This window comes from Lytechinus pictus, chromosome 4 (assembly GCF_037042905.1).
Source record: "Lytechinus pictus isolate F3 Inbred chromosome 4, Lp3.0, whole genome shotgun sequence".
Lineage (NCBI taxonomy): Eukaryota > Metazoa > Echinodermata > Echinoidea > Temnopleuroida > Toxopneustidae > Lytechinus > Lytechinus pictus.
Window position 1 is genome coordinate 15,643,854 of NC_087248.1, and position 16,757 is coordinate 15,660,610.

The window sequence follows — 16,757 nt, forward strand, 5'->3', positions numbered from 1 at the left end:
TATATATATACATGAGTTGGCTAACATGTAAAATATACTCATACAACTCTTGTCCCCTCCTCCCCCCCCCAAAAAAAAAAAAAAAAAATATATATATATCAATGAATCGTTAATACTCTGACAGCAGTGGAAATGAATAAAACAGAAGAAAAGTCACAAACATGCATCTTAGATTAATAATCGAACTATCAGGAGCGTCTTAAACCTGTTTTGAGGTGCTAAGCTATTAAAGTAAATATAAATGTAATATACTTTTCATTTTGAAATCCCGTTCTCCAAAAATAAATATAAAATACGCATTATTCTGACGACAGAAGAATAAAAAACAGAATCATAAGTCATTGGGTCCGATCAAGACCAAACATACTTTGACTTCTAAAAACATCGTAAAATTGAACATGTTAAAAATGTCTTTGTGACAAGAAAAACTGTAAAAAATGAAAACATTTAAAGAACTTTCTCATAACATGTTGAGAATATTTGGCTACCTTTTACGAACCCAGGGTTCCGTTTAAAAGACATGATCTTGTTAAAATAACAAATTCATATTGATTTATATTATTGCTAAAACATCCAATCACAAAGGATTTCGATAGCTTTTAACTATGCAATTTCATTGAAAAGGGGCCCCAGCGGAGTACGAACCGATACCACCATGACCACCGCTGGTCATGGATACCACACACAAAACATGAAGCTATTAACAGAGTTTCATGCACAAAATGTTCGTACGCACTGCACACACAATCTTCTAATGGGCTGGTACTAGGTGAGAGCTAACTGTCTTTTGCTACTTAAAGAGGATTATCCCTAATAGGATTACCGAGGAAAGACATAGGACTGGAAACTTAATCCTCAGAAAGACCCTGTGGAATGTGGTGTCTTGAACCCGAGTTAGCAAGTTATATTAGGGCAAAGGCCTAACAGGCCGTTTTCGTCATGGAAGGATGGAACTGAAAATTTTGGTGGATTTTTTAGAAGAATCTTCCTAATATTGATAAGTGTCGCATATATTTAACCAAGTACCCTTGGGGGTAGTTGTCTGGGGGGTAATTGTCCTTGGGGGTAATTGTCCGGGGGGTAATTGTCCAGGGGGTAGTTGTCCTGATACGCAAGGAAGGATAATTTGAGAGCATTACACTGTTTCATATGAAGCACAAATTAAAGGAAGGTCCCACATATAGGAAGTCAGATGTATATAATATAATTTAGTGTAATTTTAGAATAAAAAGAGAAGAATGTACCTGTTCACAAATACTATAGAGTAGATTCCTAATGTCATAGGATTGAGGTGTGATGCCGATAAACCTTACAATGTGGTGAGGCCTGCATGGCAGAGAAGCAAAAGAATGAAAAAATCAATTAAACTGCAATAAAATGATACATTTACATACCACCATCACGTTCCTGTGATCTTCTGTACACGTGTACTTTCAAGTAATCATATTTTAATTTTCAAGGGGCCTATTCATGAAGCTGTTCGTAAGTTAAGAGTGACAAATGATATTTGTGACAAATGATATTCACCATTAAATGTTCATTGGTGATTATTTAGCATGGAAGAAAGGTTCACCAGTCGTTCTTAAAGTCCCTCTTAACTTACAAACAGCTTTATGAGGCGCGATAGCTCAGTCGGTAGAGCGGGGGATTCGTATTCCGGTGACCCGGGTTCGATTCCCACTTGGTGTGCTAGTGCCCTTTGCTAAGGCATTAATCCTCATTACCAGGTCCTTCGGAGAGGACCTTAAGCCGTCTGTCCTCCGGTTGCTTGCTTACAAGCATTCATGCTTTCTTAGCAATCAGGTAAAAAATCCCCACCAATCACCCATCTGATGAGTTAAGACACCCTTTGGTATTTTTCAGACAAGTGCACTCGTGCAAAAATTAACCTAAACGCTTTCCATGTTTTTTATTTTCATGCAATATTCGGACTTGTGAATGCCTTGGGCGGCGTTTCATTTTAGCTGTTCGTAAAGTTACGCACAACTTTACGAAAGACTGGAACATGTTCTCAGGTATTGAGTCAGCTGGGATATCTCTTACAGCAGAAAAAGGGTCACCAGCAAAGTGTAAAGTCTTTGGTAACATACAAACAGCTTTGCCAAACACTCAGTTGCTAAGTAAAATACATTAAAATGTCCATATCATAAAATATTCCAGCTACTGATTACAGAAGGTACATTCATGACATGCAAATTCACCATTTTTGTTATAATGTATTTATAACGGTTTCAGTCTTTCATCAAGCATTTTCGGTGGTAATGACCATTTATACCTATTTCTAACGTCTCCCTTGTGCTTCTCAATAGACATGCTGAAAAGCTTGGCAATGAGGGCGGTCTTCCCCGTCCCTCCAAGACCATGAATGACAAAAGGCTTGTTGTCCTTATTGGTCTCGCTTGACAGGTATCCCATCAGCCTCTCTAGGTTGTCTTCCTGTCCAATGACCGTTGCTGCCCGATCTCGGCAGAAGCTGCTGTGATGCATGACCTCAGTGAAGAGGTAGTTGTCCATGTTCTGGAGAGCTGTGATGGCATCTGGATGATACAGACAGACACATCATTATCATCTTTGGTAAAATTAGATTCACATAAAAACATTAAAGTTCAAGTCCACCAGAAAAATGTTGATTTGAATAAATAGAGAAAAATCAGATGAGCATAACTCTGAAAATTTCATTAAAATCGGATGTACAATAAGAAAGTTATGACAATTTTAAGTTTCGCTTATTTTTCACAAAACAGTGATATGCATAATTCAGTGCTATGCAAATGCGACAGTCGATGATGTCCTTCACTCACTATTTCTTTTGTTTTTTATTGTTTGAATTATACAATATCCAATTTTCTTACAGATTTGACAATAAGACCAACTTGACTAAACCATATAGTATTAAACAGTGCTAATTCCACATCTTCAGGGAGGACTTAATCGTGATTCACTTGACATTTAAGGGCAAATTAGAATATTTCATATAATAAAATACAAAAGAAATAGTGAGTGGATGACGTCATCAGTCCGCTCATTTGCATACCGACCAGGATGTCCACATAACTGTTTTGTGAAATTAAGCAAAATTTTAAAATGTCATAACTTTCTTATTTTACATCCGATTTTGATGAAATTTTCACTGTTAATTCAAATAAACTTTTTGTTGGGGTAGACTTGTCCTTTAAAATTCAAATATTTTAAGTACATTTCTGGAATTCACAACAAAAAGAGAAAAAAATAAAATGGGCATCAAAATGGGATTAGTCTGGAAATGACAATTAACTATACACTGCTATATTTTTCACCAGAGGTCCCTATATCATTTCCAATAATAGAATGCTGTCACTCTCACAAAATTTGCTAGCAGCTAATCAGGTGGGTGTTTCATGAAAGTTGTCAGCACTGACTAAATTGTCAGTGCTGACTATTTCAGTGAAATCCTTGGTTTTGATTGGCTGAAAGGCATGGCCTCTGACTGTAACTGTGGTAACTGTCGGAGAATGACAACTTGTCAGTGCTGACAACTTTCATGAAACGGCCCCCAGATGGCAAGATTACAGCAGCTAGTAAACTTTGTTTGTGACTTGTCATTAATGTGAATCTCCGAGGAACACGGTTATAAGTTGCATGGTATTACTTTTTATTATAATGTTAACCCACTCCATATTGCACAAAGAACTCACGATGTCTCACCCTTAAATTTCAAAGGTTAAAGAATTAACTTACATGACTTGATAGAATTGACCATGAAGTTGCAGAACATATCCACAAAACTCTTCAACGTGTTCTTGTTCCCGTCATCCTTCATCATCTCCTCTTGGCTTGGATGAAATCGTAGGGCGTAACTGAAAAGAAGTAGTTATTGTTTAGAAATTGTTATAGATTAAATGAATAAATACCTAGTTTCACCAAAGTTGATGCTGAATATCAGTGGATGGTTTGAAAGGAAGCATTTCTGGGAAACAGTGTGAGGTTAGTCATTTTATTAGTGTGTGGAATTGACAGTGGAGCAATTGTTGACGGAGCAAATAGTGTGGGACCCATACAGAACCCTATAGCAAGTCCGACTGCACTTACTTGTACAGAGCATCCAGAGGCAGTGTCTTTGAGAGCTTCTCCTTCAGTTCCCCCAGTTTCCTCTGCTTCTCCACCTGCTCCAACGGAGACCCACTGTCAAGGAATCTCCTGCTGAATCTCTCGGCAGAATCCAGGCCATTGATGGATCGGGTGAAGGTGTAGCAGCGAGGGGGGCCACCGGAATCCTGGCTACCCATTCCTTCAAGACCGACTTCTATCTCACCTGCATATGAAACAAAGTATTCATGGGCTTTTAGACTGAGAGGGAAAAGTATGGAAAATAAAAACTTTTGAATCACTATTACCCAGGTTCTTTTCTTTCTGTATCCTATTTCGCGAAAAGTTAAACGTTCATATGCAGATTTGTATATATTATATTTGTTTACGTATGCATGGTATGTGCATGTGTGTGTGGGTGTTAAGGTGGGTGTGTGTATGTGTGTAAGTCTTTATTTACTTTCAATATATTTAATGCTTCTCCCGTGAGCTTGTTATATTCAAAATTGTTCATCGAATTGTTTTGTACTTATAAACATGATTTATTTATGATGAGTGTGAGCAGATCTTCTGGATAGTGGTGTGTTGTGTGTGTGTGTGTGTGTTTGTGTTGGGGCGGGGGGGGGGGGGTGGTGGAGGGGGAAGATTGGTGTTTAAGTATTTTTATAATAACTGATTTCATTGTTTTCTTTTAAGATATATATGATTCATGATTATATTAAGTTAGTGAAAAAAGTGAAAATATGAAATGTAAAGTATTATATGTGATTTGAAATGTTAAATTAAAATGTTATGTAACTATTTGTTCATGAAATCAGAATAAAAACTGTATTAAAAAAAAATGTGTGTATAATTATGTAAAGTTATGTTGAAGCTTGATGTAAAATGGGATGCAATGATAATACATGAATGTTGATTTCTGTTTTCCTGCAAATCATTAAGTCATTCAATATTAATTATTATTAAAATACATAGAGGGTTGGGGGCTCATTTTAGTTAGTTTTTTTTTTATATAAAAGTATATTTTTTAAGGAATTTCATTCTGTCCTTATTTGCTTCAGTTTTTTGTAAATATATGTTTTTTTTGCATATCCTAGTTGATATAAGATGAAGATTTGTATTTTTTGTATTTATCTGGAATTTATGTAATCCATTTGAATGAAATCTTTAATAAAAACATGTTGAAAAAAAATATATCAATCAGAGATCATTCATTGCGCCATCATCATCAACATCATCATCACCATCATCAAATCATTATCATCATCATCATTCATCATCTCATCATCATCTCACATCATCATCATCATCACCATCATCATCATTATCTCATCATCATCATCATACTCGTCATCATCATCATCTCATCTCATCACATCTCATCTCATCATCATCATCATCATCATCATTTTCATCATCATCATCATCATCATCATCCTAGTCATCACCATCATCATAGTCATCGTTATCATGATCTTACCTTCTGTAACTGACTGTATAACATCCTTGACATATTCTGGATCCATGTCAGGTATGTACTTGACAGCACTGTAGATGCCTTGCTGAAGAAAAGAGAACACCTCATTCCACTTGTCTTGGTCAACCTCAGCCAGGGCTTCATCGAAGCTGTAGTAATTCTTGAGCTTTGAGTCGATCGGCTGCAAGACGTATTCTGGTTCTGTATTTAGGAGTGAAGAACTTTTTGTGTAAAATGTCAAAGTGTTTCACTTTGAGGGATTTATCAAAGGGAAATTATAGCCTAATGTTAAAGGAGAATGAAACCCTTGAAACCAGCTGAATCCATATCAAAGAGAAAAATCAAAGAAACATATTGTTGAAAGTTTGAGGAAGATTGAATGAATAATAAGAAAGTTATGAGCATTCGAATATTGAGATCACTAGTGCCATGTAGATCCTCCCAACGGCAATGCGACCAAGATCTGTGATATCACACACGTACGACTCCCTCATTACTTTAGTACTTATTTCACTTATATTCTCACTTTTATAGAGTCTATCACAAGGTGAGGTGTTCTCTTTATGAGATGACAAGTACAGAGGTTTCACAACATTATATCATTGATGAATCGTTTGTCATATGATTAGAATGAGCAAAAAGAGATGTTTTGGGGTATATTTTCAGTGTCCAAATGGGAGAGTTGTACGTGTGTGACATCACAGATCTTGGTCGCATTGCCAATGGGTGGATCTCCATAGCATTAGTGATCTCGACATTCAAATGCTCATAACTCTTTTATTGCTAGTCCTATTTTACTCAAAGTTTTGTTGATCTTATTCTTTGATTTTTCTGCTTTCACAAAAGCTAACTTGCTCCAAGAGTTTCATTCTCCTTTAAGTCGGTTTAATGAAGAAAGACATTAACAAGTGAATAATTGACAAAAACTGATATATAGGAAAATGAAAATTGAGAATTTGACCAAAAAAAAGAGAAGAGAATTTAACTTTTGTAGCAGTAAACCAGCGGTAAACAGAAAGAAAGCAATACAAGACCTTAACAAATTGTACACTTCAAAGACATATTATCCTATTTATGTATTGATAAAAGGAAATTAATTTTCAAACACAGGTTGAATCAAAATTTTGGGATACCTCACAGTACATTCCTGTACAGTGCTCTGGTCTGTAAGAGATCCTTTCATGTTATACATGCGCAAGTAAACAAACATATGGAAGTACAATTTAAGAGGGTATTTGTAAACAGTATGATAACAAAAAATGAGTGATAACTTCAAATTCTATGGACATCTGTCAAATGGATAAACCTGAAAAACACTGAAAAAGGTAACAAATGAAAGTATATAAAGTGCAAATAAATGCTATACAAAAATGGAACATTATTGATCATGAAATTTTGAAATAATACCATACCTTTAAGCGCATTAGTATCCAGAATGTACCATTCCTTCATGAGAGCCACAGCTTCTAACGATTCACTAGTCTCTTCTTTCTCTAGGTAGGCTACCACCTTCTGGTATTTGGTCATTGTGAATTTGGGGGGTATGGGACGGTATCCATATTTGTTCCCAAGGATGGCAACAAAGTATGGCCCAATAGAATTGTCTCTGTCGGATAAAAAGTGAGCAGATAGGATGAGAAAGAAAGAAAAATCAAAATGTGTAAATCAATTAAATACACTGTCTGATTTATAACAGAATGGGACATTTCTATTTTCATCAGTCCCTCTCCAATCAGAACGCTTTCAAATGTGAAACCTAGATATGAAATTCCACAGGATTTCCATAGGATCTCATTTCTTTGTGTTTTCCAACTATAAATAAGATCATCTTCCCCTACAGATTAAAAAAAAAAAGGGAAGCATTTGGAGTTGATCCTTACCTACACCGAGCTACTTCATTGTAGCATATATCAGCAGCCATGTGTCTGTTAGATGCTCCTTGCCTGATACCCCATCGGAAATCGACTACATTGAAGTCGATGCCAATCTGTCGACAGTAGTCCCTGATGTACGGGTAAGCATCCAAGAGAAGCAAGTCCCTCTCTATCCTTGTGTCTGTGAAGGTTGAACTGATGAAGACCCAGACGGACCTCCCGCCAGAGTCCATCCCCGGTGGGGGCACCATCCCGCGGATCATGTCCCGGAACATCTGCGTGCTTTCCAGGTCCACCACGGCATCCTGCAGCTTGTCCTGCTCCTGCTCGAAGTCTGCCGCCGCGTTGTGGAGGATGCTGCGCCACGGCTCCCGCTCGCTACGCATGCTGCTCCAAAGGCCATTGTTGAGAAGCTTGAAGCGGATGGTGGCCTTGAGGCCCATCCAGGCCTTAGATCTCTGAGGGTAGCCACCTTCTTGTCTGTTCTGAAGTGCTGGAATGGAGCCTGCAGAACCCATTCTTGAGCACCAGGTTCAAGCTACGTTCCCCTGGACTTGTCTGAGGAAGTCCCTCTTTGCAAGTTATTTACTAACCATGGTGGTTCTCGCTGACACTAACCTGCAATGTGAAGTAATGATTAAAATAAAATTTGCATTTTTATTTTCAAATTGTTACAAATATCAGCAAATTCAGCATACATGTACTCTTAAAGTTTTGTGCAGAATGTGTCTTTCAAACACTACATGTACCCGCCATAAAACGGATGACTCAACATTCAACCCAAGCCCTCTCTGGATCTAACCCTATCTGAGTATTATTACATGATTCCATCATATTTCTTGTCTTCTGTTAAGAACTATGAGATTAACATTAACCTTTTTTAATCCCTTTTGTCATGACTACATCAGGAGTATATCATCATAAGCTATACACAACTGGATGCTCCAATGAGCAGACTTTCAGTATGATGAAAAGCAATAAAACACAAACTATTTGGGGGGGGGGGCCTTGACAAAAGAGAGGAAAAAAATCAATACTTCTGCAGGAGTTGCACCATAAATAGTATATGTAACCCTGTTGACACTGACAGTGACTGCAGCTGGTCAACACTGTTGCATTATCAAACTCGTTTGCATTTTACAAAAACTTGATACCTGTTTCAGAATCTGATAAATTTCTGCCCCTAATATAGTTGTTTAACTTCCTTTTTATACAGGTATGACTGAGGTCCAGAGTTTACAGCATTTGGAAGGGTTAAACATATATTTGGGATTGCAGCATTGGAGTATTTGTACAGGTTAAATATTAATTTGGAAGAAATGTAACCTCAAAAGGCGTCCATTAATTGAAAGGTGACATCTAAATCTACCCCAAAAGAAAGTGAATTTGAATAAAAAATGAACATTCAAACAAGCATAATACTAAACATTTCATCAAAACTTACAACATTTTTAATGATCATGTGCATAACTGTTGTGTGAAAAATTAGCAAAATTTAATCTCGCGACCTGGATAATTGAAGTTAGATCTAAAATTCAGAGACAGAGCCTCAGTCAGGCCCATCTTCTTTGAGGGTTTTGTTCAGGGTTGGTGATTTTTTTTTTTTTAATCAGATTTATTTTTATTTAAATCAGATTTATTTGATTTAAATCAGATTTTTATGATTTAAATAAGATTTTTTACATTTAAATCAGGTTTGTTTTTTTACAATTTTTTTTTTACAAAGTGCAAACACCAAAAATATAACCCTCTACACTGACATTAACTTTAAAATCATACATTTCACTACTGAAATCATCCTTAGCTTTTTATTTTATAATTAAATAAAGTCAAAATAGAATTTATAGAAAATATGAACGTCATGAAGATGCTGACAATTTCTGCTGTGTCTGCATCCTCTGGTGTAGAGAGCTCCTGCTGACTGGTTTAATCCAAGTTGATGAACTGTCTTGGTAAGCTAATGCTGAAAAGTTGGTGTTCCTATTCAAAGCTCTTAACATGAAAGGAGGATCAGTTTCTTTGGAAGAATTCCATGACTCTGAGACTTTAAAAACATTATCCAAAGAATTTTTTTTTTATATTTTCAAGTCAAGGACTGAAGATCATATGTTAAAGAAAACTGCATTTATTTTTTGTTTGTTTATAAAAACATCTTTGTTCTTTGAGCCAAAGTTGGAACTCTTTGACTGTTCAAAGCATTGACTTGCAATGTTCTGACCAATTAGGAAAAAAGTTGCAACTCGATTTGAATGATTTCTTTTACAACAAGTGGAACGCCTCTGGCAGTCTCGCCTGCATTACGCAATTTAATATAGCAGCAGTGCTAACTTTGAAAACTACTATAAAATAATCATTCACAAAAACATCATTCATATACTGACATAATACCACGTTCATTGACCATAAATGACATTTGAACGGAGACTTAAGACTGTCAACTACACCCATGTCCACATTTCATTCACTCTATCCATAAACTTTCAAAGTTATGATGGCACTTCAACAATTACCCCAACATGGCCTAAGTTTATTGACCTTAACTGACCTTTGACTTGGTTTTGTGACCTGAAACTCACAGGGGATGTTCAGTGATGCTTGATTACTCTTATATCCCAAGTTTTATGAACTAGATCCATAAACTTTCAGAGTTAGGATGGTAATTCAACAAATACCCCCAACACGGCCAAAGTTCATTGACCTTTAATGACATTTGACCATGGTCATGTGACATGAAACTAGTACAGGATGTTCAGTGATACTTGATTACTCTTATGTCCACGTTTTATGAACTAGATCCATAAACTTTCAGAGTTAGGATAGTAATTTAACATATACCCCCAACACGGCCAAAGTTCATTGACCTTAAATGACCATTGACCATGGTCATGAGACCTGAAACTCGCACAGAATATTCAGTGGTACTTGATTAACCTAATGTCCAAGTTTCATGAACCAAATCCATAAATTTTCAAAGTTATGATGGTAATTCAACAAATACCCCCAACTTGGCCAAAGTTCATTGACCCTAAATGACCTTTGACCTTGGTCATGTGACCTGAAACTCGAGCAGGATGTTCACTAATACTTGATTAACCTTATGCCCAAGTTTCATGAACTAGGTCCATATACTTTCTAAGTTATGATGTCATTTCAAAAACTTAACCTTCGGTTAAGATTTTGAAAATAATTTTCCCAACATGGTCTAAGTTCATTGTCCCTAAATGACCATTGACCTTGGTCGTGTGACCTGAAACTCAGGCAGGATGTTCAGTAATACTTGATTAACCTTATGTCCAAGTTTCATGAACTAGGTCTATATACTTTCTAAGTTATGATGTCATTTCAAAAACTTAACCTTAGGTTAAGATTTGATGTTGACGCCGCCGCCGCCGCCGCCGTCATCGCCGTCGGAAAAGCGGCGCCTATAGTCTCGCTCTGCTATGCAGGCGAGACAATAAAACCTGAATAGTAGTATTTGGCACTTAGCAGTTTTGCTAAATATTAGAAAACAAGTTCTACAGCTACAACATTACTAGAGTGTATGTAGGCCTACAGTATTTAAATACATGTAAAAGAATAAAACTATGGGTTACCAGGTACAATGCAGATTCCATGTAATATTGCACTCAATTCAACACATTCACTGATAAATGTACAAAAATAAATGCTCACTCTTGGCTTAGGGCACTAAATGTATGGTTGTTGCCATGATTTAGTGTCCTTAACCAAGAGCATGCATACATTTGTTATATTAAAATACATAAGGATTAATACTGAACCTTTCTGAACCTGAATGAAGCACAATCGTATACAGTAAGTCTGAACAGTAAACAAACATATATATGTTTTCTTATTTTATACTATTTTGTATGTTAGACATGTTATTTTATATGCCAACGTCATCTGAATTTTTATATGTGATCCATTATATCATGAATGTTTTGTTATGTATATTTTGATGAAAAGGATCAATAAATGAGCGTGATCGGTTCATCACGGACGGACATTTGATAGATTTAGAAAATTTTGAAGGCTTGTAACAAATTAGGAATAAGATGAACAAGGTTCCTTTGTGTTTTATAGAGAAGGGTAGGACAAAGTATGCTGAATGATAAAAAAGTTTGTTGCCATGGTTACCTACAAACATAGATATCCAGTAAATGTGCCATATCACGGACGGACATGATAGAAATGTGGTTTTCAGAATTTTTGTACATTTTTATTGTTTCTATCTAAACAGCTTAACATTGACCAATAATTGTTAATGCAACTAACACTCAGGTATGTTAGCTTCTATGTTCAGCATATTGAATTCTTAACCAATATCAAACTTCTGAGAGAATTGCAAATATTTTCCATCACGGACGGACATCTCGGACGGACATCACGGACGGACACAATTAAAATACATTGGAAGTACCTTGTAAGAAGTTCTTATTACTTTTTTGGGGGAATAAATGCTATTTTATTGATGATTTGTACATTTTTTAATATGATTAAACAGTATTAGTTGCACAATCAAGTTGCTACAACTTGATTTAAGTTGTAGCAACTTGATTTCTATGCTAGACGCATAGTATAATCTAGACATATGATTGCTTTCAACACAGCTCTTGTCAAAATCTAATGTAAAAAATATCCTAATGCATATTGTCTTCTTTTCAAATTATAGAATACTAGTAGGTACCAAATCAACATCTAGTTGATCAATGATCATATTGATACAACTATTTTTATGATATATCATGATGATACATGTTAATACATTTTTAGGCATTAATTTCCCAAGAGCAAAGATGTTTTTAGGTTCATTAACTAAATCCAAAAGATTCAAAGGTTGCTGATCCTTATGCTTGTTTGGTGGATCAAGTATGACCACAACACTTGTCAGAGGCTCTCTTCAAATTCATCTTTTGTCCATATTAAAGTGGAGACACCCCATAACATCAACAGCCCTCATGTATTTAGGCTCTGACCGAATCCAAAATTGAAATTGATAATTCATATACCAATCAAAAGCTTATTATGCTTCTAAACACTGCAGTGCAAGCTTTAAAATAGTATGCATTTTAACAGTTTACCAGATAAGCAATTTGCTTAAAATTAGCTCCAAATTGGACTTCGAAAAAAGGTATTCTTGTCCTTTTCACAAGCCTCATGACCGTGATGTCATGTTCTGTTAGAAGCATTGTGAATCCATAGGTTTGTACATGGAGAAATTGAAGATTTTTCTACTTATCAGATTATGCATTCTACTTTCTTCTTTTCCATCACTTTCTGCAAGCTTGAATAGATTAAATCTACAGCTTTGGACTTGTTCTTGCCATATTTTATTTCCTGCTTTTTTGACACACATGTACCTTTCCAACTCTATCTGCATTCCAATTATGTTTAACAATTTTTCCTGACAACAATTTAGCCCCAATAACATCCAAACAAAGATACCACAAAAGAATTGTGAAAGAGTTGTAGGTTTCCATCCATTTGAGTTCTGAATAATTCTCAGTGACATTTTTCACTGCAAATTGAAACTAAAGTTAAATTCATAATCTGCTCAGCAAAGTTTCCCATTTGCATGGATCATTCCACAGTATTAGCAGTATTTGCGTATATTGCTCACTTGTCCGCCCGTGATCATTTCTTATTGATTTATGATATGCGTAAAATGTATGGATTTTAGCTATGTTCAAATAAAATGATGTACAGTGTCTAATGAAATACTTCTACACACTTTTATGTTTGTTTCTATTTAGATAAAGAATAAAAAGCTGAATCCATACATATTATCCATATCAAAAACTGATCACGGACGGACATTAATTTCATCACGGACACATCTACCAGAAAAATTTACTTCTTATATTTTTTTCTACCAATTTATGTTTGATGATAGATTAATGTTAAGAGTGCAAGAAAATCCAAACCAAATTGGAGTAAATTTGAAAACAACAAAACTAGAGTGAATTGAATTTGAGTAAATTTACTTTGTCCGTCCGTGATTAAATTAATGTCCGTCCGTGATCATTTTGGATTGAGTTTATATGATATGGATAAAATGTATGGATTTCAGCTATGTTCAAATAAAATGATGTACAGTGTTTAGTGAGATACCTCTACACCTTTTTATTTTTTATTTCTATTCTGATAAAGAATAAAAAAACTTTTCATCTTTTTTTTCATCTTCTTCTTCTTCTTCTTCTTCTTCCTCCGTTAGCTTCGGAGATCAGCAGAGAGATCCTGCACAAAATGGTACATCACGGACGGAAATTTCAAAATGGAAATGTTAACACCTACCCAAAAAAATTAGTTCCCAATATTTTTTTCCTACTAATTTATGTTTGATAATAGATTAATGTTCAGAGTGCAAGAACATCTAAACCAAATTAGAGTAACTTTAAAAACAACAAAACTAGAGTGAATTTAATTTGAGTAAAAATGTCCGTCCGTGATGAGAGGTAACAGCACCCCCATGAATAAAATGGACTATTCCAGTACTTTCGGAATCATCAATCTTCATGAAACTAAGTTCTTTGAAACCTGAGATATCAAAGATTAATTTAAAAGCAATTTTGATAGAAATACCTTTAAAAATATTTTTCACCTCAATGCTAACCCTTAACCGATCATGCTCAAAACATGAATTACAAAAAAAAAGTCTGAACAGGCCTTGTATCAACCCCATCCTGGATAAAATCTCTAATGGAACTCAGCCTCATAAGTTCAGGATTTCTTTTTTAAATTCCTCTTTTACAAGTTTTACATATATTTTTTTGTTCTGAAGAGCCATTGTTATGGATAGATATGAACAAATTGTTGATGTTGGAGAGCAATACATAGATCTAGTAGTTCATGTGAATTATCAGAATAGAAGAACTGCCAATAACCCTTTACTTACTCTTATATTTTCTTAAAAACTGTCCTCTGAAAACACTTGGATTTTGAAAATTTTACAGGGAAAATCAAAATTTTGTATAAAGTCCACTTAAATAAGACTGGAGTAGGAGTTTAAGTGTTAACCACTTATAGGCTACATGTACATCTTTGGTTTTGCAAGATTAACCTGATTTTATTGTTGATTTTTAATTGCTCTGAGATTAGAAGAAATGAAAGATTTTTCATATTTTGATGATATAAAATTGATAAAATCTTTGTCTTTTGAGTCAAAAAAAGAAAACTGGCACACAAAAAATTGTCAGTCATTTGTACATGTTTCAATGGAAGTGAGTTAAATCAATGACTTTAAAAAAAATCATAGGGCCTAGCTAGCCCTAGGGCATCTAACATTTCAAGTTAGTGATCGTAATTTAGATCTATCATCTAGACCTTATTTATTAACAGATTAATCACGATATTATTATGATTTAAATCAGCCAACCCTGGACCACTCATTCAATGAACAAGGTTATGATATAACCTTGTTCTCAGTTATATCTCCATGTGTGGCAAAATAAGGATGGCAATGTTTGGCTTATTTTCTCTTTTTCTTTGGGACAAATGCTTGATTTTTTTACACTGACAGTTTTCATTACACCTATTTGTCATACAACTTGGCCCTTAAGTAAATTTGATTCTTTAAATTATTTATTTCTCAATTAAAAATAGAGATAAAAAATGAAAATTTTCTTGCCATATTATTTTCCACCAATAGAGGGCGTACACAAAAATATGCCCAAAATTCAAGTTTTTGAGCGCTCTAGTGAATACAAAAATCATTCTCAAGTTACTAATGAAAAATAAATTGCAACTGTACGTAAATTAGTAATTTTGGTTACAAAAGTGATATTTTAATCATTTTTTAAAGTGTGTGCTCTGTACAGCATTGGCATGCCATAGTCCAACCTGTAGATTCCCCACAGGCAGGGTGGTTGCAGTGAACAAGTGCCCTGGACCTGGTTTTGTTTTTTAAATCTTTTTCTTTCTCAGCTCCTTCTCTCTCTTTCTTTCGATTTCTAACGTTACCTTTTCCCTCTCACAATCACAGCACTAAATTTTGCCTTTTATTACTTCTACTTAGGCCTAGTAAATATAGTTTCTACTCCTACTCCTGTACGACGAGCGTGCTTGTGCTGCTACTGCTACTGGAGTACTGCGAGTACATTCTACTACTAGTACTAGGCTTGCGGGGCGAAGAAATTCGTAACGCCGATAGCGACGGCTTGATCTTGATTGAGTTACCGGTAGAGTGTTCCTCCCTGGCCGTCCCCGTCGAACGTCCGGAAACTCGGAGCTGAGTCGGAGAAAAAGATAGTCAAAAGCTAAAAAGTTAGATTTTTCATGAGAGTATGTTCAACTTACCAGACTTCCGTTAAATTCTCTATATACTGTGGTATACACCAAACAAATAAAGATTGCTAATTAAAATATATGCCGACTTCTTTCTTTCTGTCTCCGATCCGTGGTGGTGGTGTGTGTATATTTACCAGGCAACCCTAGGCTAGAAATTTCAGACATTGAAATGTTAAAATTGTATTTTTAAGGTCTTCCCCCTTCTTTTAATTCACTTCTGTATATTTCAATTTCTTAGAGATATAATATACCTTTTATAAAGTTTCCTAATAATATTTTAATGTCTCAATATCCCTTTTAGGACAACAAAACTCACTTTTGAAAAGCTAAAAAATTAGAAAACGTTTGTAATAAGACTACGCCAAATATCGATATGGAGAGATAAATTAGATACATAGCAAACTAGATTAGATATCAGCTAGCATAGTATACATCTCTATGGATATCAGTCAGTCAACATGACAAACCATCTAAAACTCTACATGGGAAAGAAAATAAGAAATACTGCGTTGAACTACAAAAATGACACAGGGGCCCTGGAACCGCGGGATCCCAAGTATTTTTTTTCCAGCAAAGCAAGCAATTAATTCACGTTCTTTCATAATTTGCATAATCATTAGGCCTACCCTGTCTCGGTTTAAGAAATTATGTCATAAATACCAACTTGATAAATTTAAGACCAGTTGTTAGTTGTACCTGAATGGGGGTGACATGTTTGGAGTGTGAATGTGTGTGTTTGTCTGTGTGAGTGTGTATGGCACGCCCATAGGGAAACAATTATATATATATTTCACTTGAAAAAAATATGTTTCTCTTCTACTAAACCATTTCACTCAAAGAAATTTATATTTCACTTTTCAAAAAAATATATTTCACTTTTCCCAAAAAAATATATTTCACTTTTCAAAAAAATATATTTCACTTTTCAAAAAAATATATTTCACTTTTCAAAAAAATATATTTCACTTTTCAAAAAAATATATTTCACTTTTCAAAAAAATATATTATTTCACTTTTCAAAAAAATATATTTCACTTTTCAAAAAAAATATATTT

General features: G+C 35.0%; 1 protein-coding gene across 1 annotated transcript; it reads right to left on the minus strand.

The window, feature by feature from the left end:
* Positions 1–1,146: 1,146 nt before the first annotated feature.
* Positions 1,147–15,854, minus strand: LOC129259458 (NACHT and WD repeat domain-containing protein 2-like). The gene is made up of 8 exons (XM_064098489.1): positions 15,712–15,854; positions 7,423–8,034; positions 6,955–7,148; positions 5,546–5,743; positions 4,069–4,291; positions 3,718–3,836; positions 2,276–2,537; positions 1,147–1,326 (listed from the first exon to the last, which is right to left on the minus strand). Exons 2-8 carry the CDS (start codon positions 7,932–7,934, stop codon positions 1,209–1,211), a joined length of 1,626 nt encoding a protein of 541 aa, XP_063954559.1. The 5' UTR covers positions 7,935–8,034; positions 15,712–15,854; the 3' UTR covers positions 1,147–1,208.
* Between the last annotated feature and the right edge of the window lie 903 nt (positions 15,855–16,757).